Here is a 13,320-nt window from a genome sequence, read left to right on the forward strand (position 1 = left end):
CAGGGACAGGCCAGGACCTTGATGAGTAAAGCAGCCAGACACAGGGGGAGGGAGGAAGTGTGATAGAGTCATGCAGGCCTCCCCTGCTCTGGAGCTCTGCACGTGGTTCAGACCAGTCAACAGTCAGAACGGTTTAAAATGTGGTTAGGGATGTATCCATCTGACCACCGGTGGTGGCAGAACACCAGCAGAGATGTTGTCAGGGTTGGAAAAAATGATAAGGAGTGGGCGGATGTTGATGGAAGTGTTGTTGTAGCTGCACAGTCTATACGGTAATTGGATAACCAGGTAAGTAGAGATGGGACATAGGTCGCAGGGATGATGGGGTTTCTGTCAGGACCCGCCTTTTAAGGCTTCTGTGCATTTGTGTGTCTGTGTGTGTGTGTGTGTGTGTGTTTGTGTAGTTGGGACTGCAGAGGAAGGGCAATATGATCCTTGTAGGATTCAGGGGCCCACACACAAGGTCCTAGAAAGATCTGGCAGTGAAATTCAAGATGGCCAGTTGGAGAGTGAAAGGGGAGGGATGGGGGGGCAGGGGTTGCTTCATTTAGGAACCCCGGATGTTTTTCAGTCTTGATATGTGCCGTCTTTTTACGTATGGCATCGACCCGATGGGGCTTTTCTTTGAAGCAGGTTAGTGGATTTGTAATCAAGTTTAGGGATCCAGAGCTGAGTTTTCTCCTTCTGTGTAGGTCCCCTTAGTAGACCTAAGACAGACTTTTGTCCCCTTTTTTTACTGTGACAGTGTGTAACTTTTGACAGCACTGATTTCATAAAACTAACACATTTTCTGTAGTAAGCAGCATATACATATCTGTGTGTGTGTGTTTTTTTTTTTTTAATTTATTTTTAATTATCATTATGAACACGTCAAACCATATAGTCATATTAGCTCTGGTGGGAAAGCAAATCAAGTCCTGTGTGCATATTTTTCATGCTGCTACATGCCTATCTTTACTTGAAGTTGGTTTGAAAAATGAAGATCCCTGGGGCTAAAGAGAAGGGCTTTTTCAAGGCTTTTTTTGTTGAGTGTTACACTCATGCAGGCACAGTCAAAAAACCTGATTAAATAAAGCCTCATACACAGATTTTGAGACATTTGAGATGAGTCTCTTCTATGCAAAGTTAACAAACTCTGATTTAAAGGTGTCAGTGAAGAGTTTACAGTGTTTCTTACAAATTTTTTGTTTCTACAGGGACCTGAGCATGAACAACATCACTGAGCTTCCAGCATATGTATTCAAGAACTTCCCCTACCTGGAAGAACTGTGAGTACATGCCCCCCCCCCATCATTTTTTCTCTTGTTAATGATGTATTATGTTGACATGAGGGCTGGGCTTTATGATATGCACCTGGGTATTTGAGATTGTACTGCAAAACACACAGTATAGGTCCACAACATGCCCATCTTCTCCGCTGAAGAAGATAAGCGCAGCATTACGTGAGGTTACGAATCACGCACCATTCATGAGTTGAACAAGGGCAGTTATAAAAGGTGCAGTAAAGCTCAATTAAAAAGGTGAGGTGAGACGACATGTATTGAAGCTACAGTCATGTGACATCCTGTGTGGATTTTTGCTTTTAAGGGATTATCAGGGTGGCAACAGCACATCTATGCTCCAGGGCTTTGTTGAGTGGCGTACATCTAATCTCAGTGGGTGTTTGTTATTTCTTCACTCTTTAAATACTCCGCTGTCTGGCTCGGTGCTGCAGGGAGTCAGAGATAAAATCTGTCTACCTGATATCAGGTAACATGCAGCCCTGAGAAAACAAAATGACCAGTGAGTGAACACACTCCAGTGGTTCCAGCTCCGCTTGGCCTTTTGCGTGCATGTTTTTTCAGCGCTTGTGCATCTTTCAGCCTGCCGAGTCTTCACCCTCTTCTTTTCCTTACACCACTCCAATCTGCTTTGTCGAAAAAGGCAATTTACTTTTCATCGCATTGTGTGGAGGAATGCAATGCAGGAAGGACAAGGGCAAAACAATGGTTTCCATGACAACAAGGCTAAAAAACACCCCACGCAGTCTTGGCTCTTCTTCTTTCTTGTCTTCGATCATCATAATGGATGGGGTGTGTGTTTTTGAAGGCATTTTGATTGACATATAGCCCATATTTCATACGTGTGTTCGTTCAACATTTTATTCTAGGCAATAAATCTGCAGGTTTGTCTCACTGAACTTCAGTGGGTGCCTTTTTCGCTGTAGGGGCTGCAGCAGTGTCAGTGAACCAGAGTATGGGCCCTGAGGGCAAAGACAGGGAGAGGAAGAGTTGACAAAGAAAGAGATGAGGGAGAGAAAAGAGAGCGGGCCATCCTCACACAGGAGCGGAGGCAAGGGGGGAATATTCCCTCCATCGTAGTCACGCAATCTCCTCCGCTCTCTTTCTTCCTTGCCAAAGGCACCACAGAGCTCAGCAGACGTGATGACAGGTATTCTGTCGTCTTGGCTGTTTGTTTTTATTCTTGAAAATAACCTGTGACAGATGAGCTCTCTATATATCCATAGGGAATTGTGGTAATGACATCTGGTCAGTCTTCTGTTGTCAATGTGTTGCATTTTGTTGACAGAAACACTTATTTATTGTTAGATTAACCGATTTTGTTGATTTTGTAAATTTCTTTTTTTTTGTAGTTACTTAACTTTCATTATATTGCAACTGTGTAGTTTCCGGTCTATTTTTCATTTTTCTATTTTGTAAAAGCTCATGCATGGTATTGCATGAAATGTGCACAATAAATAAATATTGTTTTTCTTGCTCCTTTTAATCTGTAATGTGGCTGAATGATATGCTATGAAATCCATATCAGGATAATTTATCCTTTAATCTCATAACAATAATGTACTAATAACTATATTGAAATATGGGGTCCTTTTTTAGTGTTTGTTATGTTTGTCCTGTTTAATTATAGTATAATCAGTTAAAGAGGAACTATACACCAGTGTTTTTTAAATTTGTTTTCACGCTGTTCACATTAACACATAGATGTCTGCTCAAAATTAGCTTGTAGGTGCTTGGATTTGAAAGTTCAGCTCAGCCGACTCCTGTTCCAGTTCCTCTCCATGCGTGACGCAATAGACAAGACTCTGAGGCATATTTCATATGTTGCCGATCCAAGCTACAGAAGTGTCAGTGGGAAAAAACTTTTATTTAGGGAATCGGAAGCACCTGAAAAAGCGTCTCCCACTTCATAAAACGCAATGAAAATTGCGTTATGAAAATTTTCATTGCCAACATGAACATAGGGATTGAAGCACAGGCTTATCATACCTATACCAATTGTGGTACAAAAAGTTGTGTAAAGGTACATGTGGCAGCATGTCGTGGGGGAGGGGTGCATGTTTAGGTTTTGGCACAGTAGTTTCACAAATATTAAATAAAACTGTATTGTTACAGCAAAATTTGAGACCCAAAATTTTTTTTCTCTGTAAACTTAACAAATCATTTTTGTAGCCCTTTACTTCTGTCAGAGTGCACTGCATTTGCAACTGACAAAGGTAGACCTGTGGGAGTGGTGTTGCACAAGGAAAGGATTTAGCCTTTCCACAACGAGATTTAGCACATTCTTCCGTCCTCGTTGAAGCCTGGGGGGACATGTACTGAATTTGCTGAAAGATGCAAGAGGAAGAGAAGCTCTTTATGTTGTGAAACCTGAAGGACATCTGAATGATTTGTCAAATCCCGTTTGCATGTGGTGGCTAGCGGCTTGTGATGGTGGTGATGGTTCTGGGTTGTGTGAGTTCTCAAGGAGTAAAGTTATATTGAATTAGCCACACGGGTCACTATCTGTTTCACTTTAACAAGAATGACTAAACAGCTACAGACAGGATTGGTGTCATTTTGAATTGGTAGGTGTTACAATCTAATCTCAAAACACTGTCAGAAGACATCCTCTTAACAAATTGTGTCTCAGTAGAAACACAAATGTTCACATTGATTTGTGGATATGGTGGTATGGAGAATTATGGAATTCAGCTTTGGAAGTTATTCAATGGGTTTGTCTCAAAGCCAAGTCAGCCTGCATTGACAGCCTTTTTATAAAGCTGGTGAGTGTCCATATCTTAACATCCAACCTTGGTCTCCCATAACAAATCAAGTCTGTTTACATTGCAGTTTGTTGCATTTTGCTTTTATTAATACACCAACTTTTCCACTTCAGCCAAGTCTGTTTCTGTGCACAAATTGAAATTGTTCATAAAAACAGGTGTGTGGAAACCCACCTTGTGATAGCAAAACACGTAACACAACTCGTGCAGGATAAATGTGGCTAGTTAGGGCTCCTGTAGCCGATACCAGTCAATCAGAATATGCCTCTATCAGGTTCAGTCCCGATCTGGATGCTGCACTCAACATCTACAGTCCGGAGACATTTTGTTTGCTAGTGAGTGTTATAGTGGCTTATGTTATTGTTAAACTTAATTGGCAAAAAAATCTCTTAACAGATTAACTGATGGGTTATTCACACTCAATAAACAGTGACTTGTTTGTCTTTATCAGCACACTGTGTCTGTTAGACTTCTACCAATCTGTGTTTGAGATGCAAATCATGGATCAGATTTGTTTTTAGCAAGGTCATGGTTATTGGAATTTACACAACTTGTGTATTTCCATTGTTACGGAAAGTAGATTTGTGGAACATTATGCAAACGTTTTGATGCAAACTATGAAAGGGAAAACTTCAACTTTAGCTGGGGAACCAAGTATTTTTGTTGGAGAACTAAATTAGGCCCACGGGCCGCTATTTGCCTACCACTGGCATGCAATTGTGCTTATGGAACAGGTAATTAACTAACTATTTCAGCCCTATCTGTCTCATCAGTGACTCACAGCTATTCATACCTTAACTCAACATGGTACAAAAATGCATTACAGTGGACTAGCTCTCTTAAATCAGTGACATTTAAAAAAATACAAACAAAATACCAGTTTGGAGACCGCGTGAGGGGTATGTGGTCTGCTAACACGGTCAGCCTTGATTCTCAGGCTCGCCCTCAGCAGCTCTTGTTGCAAGGAATTCAGCCTGGAGTGACTCACATTGCAGTGTTAAATCTGTTTCTAATCTCTCCGGCTAGATAGTATACTTGGTCTATGTGTCCCAGTCAACCTGTCCCATGCTTATTTACACCCTTATTTCCTCTACACTTCCTGTTAGCAACAGGAAAGGGAGGTGTCCCCTCAGCCTCAAGTAATTCATGAAGGGACTGAAGCAGCTGCCCAGTGATAAATGTTACAAAGCTACATTGCTTGTGTCGGCCTCTGAGGGGTGAATTAGTTCTCTCTAAATGGAGCACTGAGTGGTGACGTTTGGGAGGCTCAGAAAGGGATCTGTGGAGGGGATATCCAGGAACAGTCTAATCTCTTGTGGGTGACAGGCGAAGTGACAACAGACCATGGCATAGACACATGTCTTTGACACCTCAGGCCCCATGTTTTGCTTCAGAGTTGGAACCTAATCTGCTGAGGCACTGGATGCGAAGACGTTTTCAACACCATGTATGCACTGCTTTATTTGGAAATAAAATATACTGATATTGTTAGCATGTTCTCTTTTGAAGAGAAATTCTTCCCCTGTAGCTTTTAAACATTTGAGAAACTACCAGTAAATAAGTTTGACTCTTTCTTTCACCACAGACGACTTGCGGGTAATGACCTGTCATTCATCCACCCTGAGGCCCTGTCTGGACTGCATCAGCTCAAAGTCTTGTAAGCATATATACCCTCCTTGCCACCACCATCAACTCACTCACTCACTTACTCACTCTCACTCAATTTCAATTCAAATTAGCTTTATTGGCATGAATGTGTAACAACAACATTGCCAAAGCATCATACATACAATATAAGAACAATGAACCCCATACATTTCATTAAACAAGTAATTAAAGCATAAAGTAATCAAAAACGTATGTGTGTTTGTTTCACTCACTCACTCACTCACTCTCTTATGGCTGTGACCGTGAGAAGTTTTCCACACACTGTGGAGAGAGTAAATATTGTAGTTTGTGGTAACATTGTGGCGTTGTCAGTTATTGCCACCCTAAATATAGTCATTAAACTTACATCCACATAGTGTAGATGAAATGCACTTTTCCATCCCTGCCCCAACAGCATCTGTGGCTGTGAAAAACCCCAAAAGAGCATTGCATACAAGCCCTGTGTAAAATTTAGTTCTGCATAATTTACATCGGGCAGCACACCCTAGTGTGCTTGCACAGACTCGAACACATTGAGCGACACACAAAGCACTGCCCTGTTGATTCTGTACTGGGCCAAAAGTTCAAAGTCCTGTTGATCTACAGGTGAAGTCTTGGTTACAGGACTGAAAACACAAACAAGTGGCGGCATTGTATATGCTCATCATATCAAGTAATTATTCACTTTATTACTTGTAACTACACAAGTGAAAACAACTTGGAAGTATTTTGACTACATGCAGCTCAAACAAACCCCATTCATTCAGATTTGGGTCAGTTTTCTTTTACAAATACCAAATTTTACATAATGAATCAAATACTCATGAAATTAAGTTGGGCTGGGGCGATTCATTGACGTTGATTACAAAAATATGTCGATTTACATAACGTGTGTTGGCGTGCCAATACAGTTGACATACAGTGTTTAAATGAATCTGTGTCACAGCAATCCTTTTAAATTTGAGGTCCAGTATTTGTTTTATCCGGCATCTGACAAATAGAATCTGTTATTATTATTATTATTATTATTAATGTCATAACACAGCAGTGATGTGGAAATTAGACAAATTTGAAGATATGCCACTATTATCATTCTAATGCGCTGTGTCTCTTTTTCAGTGTGATTTAATAAAATAATGAATTTTTAATGTTTTTTTATATTAATTCTGATAAATGAATTGCTATATTAAACAAGTAATTAAAAAAAAACTTTAGAATAATCAATAAATTAGTTGTTAGATTAAGATTTTAGAAATAATCGTTATGTGCAGACCTAAAATAAAAAATTTAACTTGTTGACATAATGATGTCATACAGTTACATACTGCAACAGAAAGAATGGCTGAAAGCGTATCCAACAAATTGAAAGAAATGCATTACAAAATTGTGCATGACATCTACCCCACTGTGTTTCTATTTATTTACTTATGATTTATTTTCAGTATCCCTATGTTGTCTATATTTTCCCATATATGTAGCATTTGACATCTGTCATAATGCTGTGGTATATGCTTTATGAAGGAAAGGGGAAGTTAAACCTCATGTTACGATGCCTTTAATCTGTTATTATCTTGTGAATTAAATAAAGTTTTGGAGAGAAAAAAGTATGTCTGAAAGTCAAAGTAATCTTGTTACCTGCTCCACGGTGGAGCAGTTGGTTCCCAACAGGATTGATTTGGTAGTTCATATGTACAACAAACCACGATAATATGTAAGAAGACTGTAACAACCAGGGTTTCTCCTGGCTCAATATGAGGCGGAGGTGGTACCATCCTGATCACATGCACACCTTTGCATGTGTACCGTGCCTTCAACTGGCTCAAGCAAACGCTTTCTTACATGCAAACTATTATCGTAAAATAATGTGAAAGCATATTTTATTAAAATATGAACAGTACCACGACTTTGTAGTCTCTGTACAGCACGATGTTCAGATAAACATGTAGAGGCGCACAAAGCAGCATTCACAAATGCTGACTGCCATTTGCACCGGCATTTTTTAAACACCTGCTGGCGATATAAAACTATATTAAAACAACAACCGCATTTTCTTTAGTGATTGTTTTTATTGTATGGCAAATCCACAAAGTGCAATTATTGGTAGAAATAACACTATTGTCTAGCAATAATTGCACTTTGTGGATTTGCCAAGACACCCGTCAAATTTTGACAGAGGCGACCGCCTGGTAATTTGCTATTCAGGAAAAACCCTGACAACAGTAGCAAACTTATTTCACCACCTAAAGCTGAAGCACTCAGTTGAGTACGAGGAGAGCTCAACTGCTATTCTAAACAAAAAATATTATTTTAGGGCCATATCACCCACCCCTAATAACCAGTGTGGATCCACATTAACAACAACAGCACAGTGTAGACCATCAGAAAGCTCACTAACATATTTAGCATTAAATGTGTATATGGATACATATTGTTTTTGTTTATGACGCAAGAAAAGGTGTTCTGAGTTGTGTTGAAATCTTCATGTTGCCATTTTAACTCTAGGATGCTCCAGAATAACCAGCTGAAGACTGTACCCAGTGCAGCCCTGAAGAACCTTCAGTCTCTCCAGTCTCTGTAAGTCATCTGCCACACACACACACACACACATGCAGGGTATTGTCTGCTTAAAGAGGTTTGAATTTCAAGAGGGCTTTTCTGTCCTGCATAAAGTATCCAGAAAACACTCAATGCTATTGCAGTAGAGAATGTAATTATTATTTGTCAATGTCACTGTACTGGTCATACATTCTGTTGGATTAATGTAATGATGTGTTTTATGATGTAAGAACATTTTGTCATTAGAGTGTGTGTATCATCATGTTGTGAATGAATACAATTTTAACAATTCAATAAGGAAAAATAATAAATCTAATGAATGTCAATGAATTTTATGTATCATGCAAATATGCATACAGAAATATTAAACATGTATGTGCAATTATTTATGGGGACAATTCACAACACGTGCATTGCAACAGTAGGATATTGAAATACTGTTATACTATTTAATAGGTTATTACTTGACTACAATTTCTTACCACGGATCTACTGCAGGACAGCCTCCATATGCTGACTGAACACACAGTAGGAAGTGGGTCTGACGTAGGCTACTCTCATGTTTGGGCGATGCTCTTCCTTGTTTACGAAGCTTAACCAGACATAGTTTAAAATTTTTTTCCAATGGAATACCTAACCCATAGAGCCACAAAGTATTTAACAAACGTGCTTCTTGGATTTGCCAATGTAGATCTGCCACTTTTGTGAGTTTGTTGAAGTGATGAGCTCTTGTTAGCACGCTGTGCGTCTTTGAGTGTGTGTGGATGAGGCGCTGAGCCCTGCCCTCGATGGAACACCAACACAGAGAGCAGAGGACAGAAGCAGTGTGCCCGTAAATTACACCAAAACATAGCATCGTTTTTTTCAGATTTTTATAAATTGCTTCCACATTTTGATTCCACAATTTTCTGCGTTTTACAGTAGATGTCATGTTAATTATCAAATTCCACGACTGCGTCTGTGTTTTCCATATCGCAGAAATCATAGTGCCCAAGATAAATGTAGTTTCAATTGGTTGTAAACTGCCAAACATGGCCTACCAGGAGAAGAACTACAGCCTTGGCTTTGGACTGAAAAATGTCCCTTTTGAATTGCTGATGGAACATGTAAATGATCAAAAGGTGGTGGTGCTGCTGCAAAAAGCAGTCATTCATGTCTCTATATAAGAATCACTCTACTATGACAGCCTCAAGCTATAATGTCACACCAGCCGTGTTAGCGAGGTATATGAATAGCCCGTTTTCTCTATAAGTTGCAGTTAATGAGAAAGCTATTTTGTCCCGAATTCCTGGACAGGAAGATGCACTAAAGTCATCAGTGCTGTTGTCAGAGAAAGTACTGCAGTGTGTTAACAGACTACTATCCAAAGTGAAATTCATAGTGTTTGTGCCTAACTAACAGCCACATTGTAGACAGTTACTCACAAAGATAAAGATAAAAAGAAACAGCGATAGGAGTACTATCTACTAATTTATGTAAAGATCTAAACGTTTGATGCTAAAGATTTGCTTAACAAATTTATGCAAAAATGGATCCATAAGCAACAATGAAGTTTAATTTGAGGTCACTTGGGACTGATTTCTCAGTGTAAATGACAGACGAGATGCACTAAAAGTTTATGTAGAATTGAGATCAGTGCTTTGGCTTGGACTATCCTAATTCTTTCTGGTAGTTGTTAAAATTCTTGTGTTGAGGATGAGAGTGTTGTACTTGTTATGTCGGTAGGTTGGGCCACCATTTTCCTGTTCTGTTAGATGGTTTGGAGATGATATTTTGCACAGACATTCATGGACCCAAGCAGATGAATCCCACTGACTTTGTTGATCTCTGAATTTTCCTCTAGTGCCATCATCCATGTTAACATTTGTGGTTCATAGTGAGATGTTTCGACAACTATTTGAATGGCTTGCCATTTCAATTTGTCCAATATTGACAGATATTATGATTGCAGTAGGATTTGTGATTAGTAGATTTTTGCGTTTTCACTGAAACTAGTATTAAGTTTATGATGATGTGACATGGATTAGAATTGCATATTCCGCCTTTAACTCCTGCTGCAGTGCTGGTTGTGCAGCAATAGCCCTATACAAATGTAGGTCAGTCTTATTAAGCAGATCTGCAGCTAATGTTTCTCATTTTATGTTCAATTTTTGGGTTTTCCAGGAGCTTGAGTGTTTCCTTGCGTTTCCTGCTTCACTCGCACTTAGTCTTGGCGGTGTTTTTGTACGACTTCTGAATGTCAATGTTATTGAAACCATAATATGCACATGGATCTATCTGTGTGACCTCCCTCCACCCCTGTGCCTCTGAGCTTGACAGGGACTAATAGAGGAATGGATCCAGCTGGAGAAATGTGCCAAAAGTCCAGCTTTCAGCTAATATCACCTCTCTATATCCCTCCCCGTGTCCTTTGCTTCCCATCTTCTTTTTTTCTGCCTCTCTTCTTTCTCTTTAACAGATGTTTTTTCTCTGTGAGGGTTTTAAGGTCTGTAGCTAAAGTAATATACTCTAGCAGAGCCAGGACGTGGTTTGTTTAAAGCCTTAGAGAGCAAAATGTCAATCAGGGCTGTTTTTCTTCCAACCCAGACACTTGAGGAATTTTGAGGGAGGGCGAGACACTCGGTGAGGGTGGATAGCAGGAGAAAACAGTGTGGTGATGGTGAAAAGAACACATGAGCATTCATAATACTGTGTAAATATATTTTTTTACTTTTAAACGCCAAACTATTGGGTTCTGATCATAATTTAATTGGTTTGCAGGGTGAACAAACATGGGTTTGGATTAGAAAATATATATATATATATATATATATATATATATATTAGTTTAATATCCAGAATATCCACAACATGAAACAAGCATTGCTCTAATATGTTACCTGCATTTTGTGAAGGCACCAATTAGGAACAATTAATTGAAATTTTACTGAAATCACAGTCGCGAAATTTTCAAATGGCAGGAGACGCAATATTTGTAAAAGTTGATATCTGTTTCAAATACAATTTTAAATGAAAGATTGTCATGCACCATAGATGTCCTGACAGACACATCATTCACTTAAGAAAACATCTTTGTTAGGTATAGATCCCTGCAAAAATCACACGCTATAAACACTGTGATACAGGCATCGGATTGTTTTTTATGTAATAATCTATGTTTTTTGTATCTGTCCCTATTCAAAGAAACAATAAATAAATAATCATTTTAATGTTTCTCAGTGAGAATAATGATGTCAAAATCATCAAAATCATTTTCTTTATTATCTCAAATCATATCGCAATTGTAATATCAGTCCAAAATAATGGCAATTAGATACTTTTTCCAAATCGTTAAGTCCTAATCACCAGTTAGAAAATGTTAACATATTTAATTTACCATGGCAGCCAAATAAACATTCATGTCACGATGTGTTTCGGTCACTTGAACAATTAAGTTGGCCTAAGTGGAGGATTTCGGGTATGTCAGTATTTCTGAGAAGTGAGGGTAAAAGTTAAGAGTTAGACAGCTGCAGTGGTCTTTTTTCAAACTTGAAAGTCTCAAGATGTTTGTAATGACCAAGAATCAGATGAGTCCAGAAGAGTTTGTAGTACATGAGAGGAGCACCTCTGCTTTGAGAGGAACCGTGTTAGGTGTAAACACCACTATTTTCAGTGGTATATAATGGGTAATAGGGAATTAGCAAGAATTTTCCGGTGAATGCACATCAAACTTAGGTGCTGGTCATTGCATAAACAAACTTATAAGCAGTACTTTTCCCAGTAACTAAGTAGTGTAACTAATTACTTTTCTAAAACAGTACTGTTATTACAGTTACTAAGACAAGTAACGCTGCGTTACTCATTACTGAACGCACCATCCTTGGCGTGAATCCACGACTTTGCGGCAGCACAGTGTCACCGGACTTTGTTGTTCATGTCCGCTGATAGCCAAACACTAAAGGAAGAAATGAGAACGAGGGAGAGAGAGGAAAGTAGCTGCTGGAGTTTCTTTCTGTAGGTTTCACAATGCTGTGCTTCAATAAATCGGATGTAGAAATGTTCGCGGTTGAAAGCATTTTGCTGGTTTACACTAGACGACAATTTTCTTTGCATCTTAGACTGTAACACAATAATGGCAGTAGCTACTTACAGTTGTGGAAAGAACGTCCCTGATGCTTGGACTTCTCGGGAGTTAATGTAAAGTTTTGTAACTACTGAAGACTGCTCTTATAAATAAGCTAGATGTGCAGAAATACAGCTGTTTAAAAGTCGGGATTTACTTGCTTTATTTTTTTATTTCAGCTGCTGGCGTTAAGAAACGTTAGGCCTAGGCTAAATCCATCCATCCATCGTCAACCGCTTATCCTGTGTACAGGGTTGTGGGGCCTAGGCTAAATGCTATTTAAAATCCACAGTCCTTGCTGCTGTTGAATATGATATTAGTTAAAAAGTCGGGAGTGACTGCTTTGTTTGGTGGTGAAGGGGGTGGTGGTGAAAGCAGTGTTTCCCATAGTTGGCCTATAATTAGGATTTCTTGATTTTCTACTTTTTTTTACTAGGCGTATTTAAAATCATATTTGATTGAGGAGCATACAGTGGGTACGGAAAGTATTATCTGGCCAAGGTTATGGAGGCCACTGTGCTCTTAGGAACCTTAAGTGCAGCAGAATTTTTTTTGTAACCTTGGCCAGATCTGTGCCTTGCCACAATTCTGTCTCTGAGCTCTTCAGGCAGTTCCTTTGACCTCATGATTCTCATTTGCTCTGACATGCACTGTGAGCTGTAAGGTCTTATATAGACAGGTGTGTGGCTTTCCTAATCAAGTCCAATCAGTATAATCAAACACAGCTGGACTCAAATGAAGGTGTAGAACCATCTCAAGGATGATCAGAAGAAATAGACAGCACCTGAGTTAAATATGAGTGTCACGGCAAAGGGTCTGAATACTTATGACCATGTGATATTTCAGTTTTTCTTTTTTAATAAATTTGCAAAAATTTCTACATTTCTGTTTTTTTCTGTCAAGATGGGGTGCTGAGTGTACATTACTGAGAAATAAAATGAACTTTTTTGATTTTTGGAAAATGGCTGCA

General features: G+C 39.1%; 1 protein-coding gene across 4 annotated transcripts in view; it reads left to right on the forward strand.

The window, feature by feature from the left end:
• lgr4 (leucine-rich repeat containing G protein-coupled receptor 4) overlaps nucleotides 1-13,320 on the forward strand; it is a 40,873-nt gene that overhangs the window by 12,506 nt on the left and 15,047 nt on the right. For all 4 annotated transcript variants that reach the window (XM_046032023.1, XM_046032024.1, XM_046032025.1 and 1 more), the window contains 3 exons: nucleotides 1,197-1,268; nucleotides 5,631-5,702; nucleotides 8,195-8,266. In XM_046032023.1, coding sequence (XP_045887979.1) covers nucleotides 1,197-1,268; nucleotides 5,631-5,702; nucleotides 8,195-8,266 — 216 coding nt within the window. The remainder of the gene's footprint in view (nucleotides 1-1,196; nucleotides 1,269-5,630; nucleotides 5,703-8,194; nucleotides 8,267-13,320) is intronic.

This window comes from Micropterus dolomieu, linkage group LG20 (genome assembly GCF_021292245.1).
Source record: "Micropterus dolomieu isolate WLL.071019.BEF.003 ecotype Adirondacks linkage group LG20, ASM2129224v1, whole genome shotgun sequence".
Classification (NCBI taxonomy): domain Eukaryota; kingdom Metazoa; phylum Chordata; class Actinopteri; order Centrarchiformes; family Centrarchidae; genus Micropterus; species Micropterus dolomieu.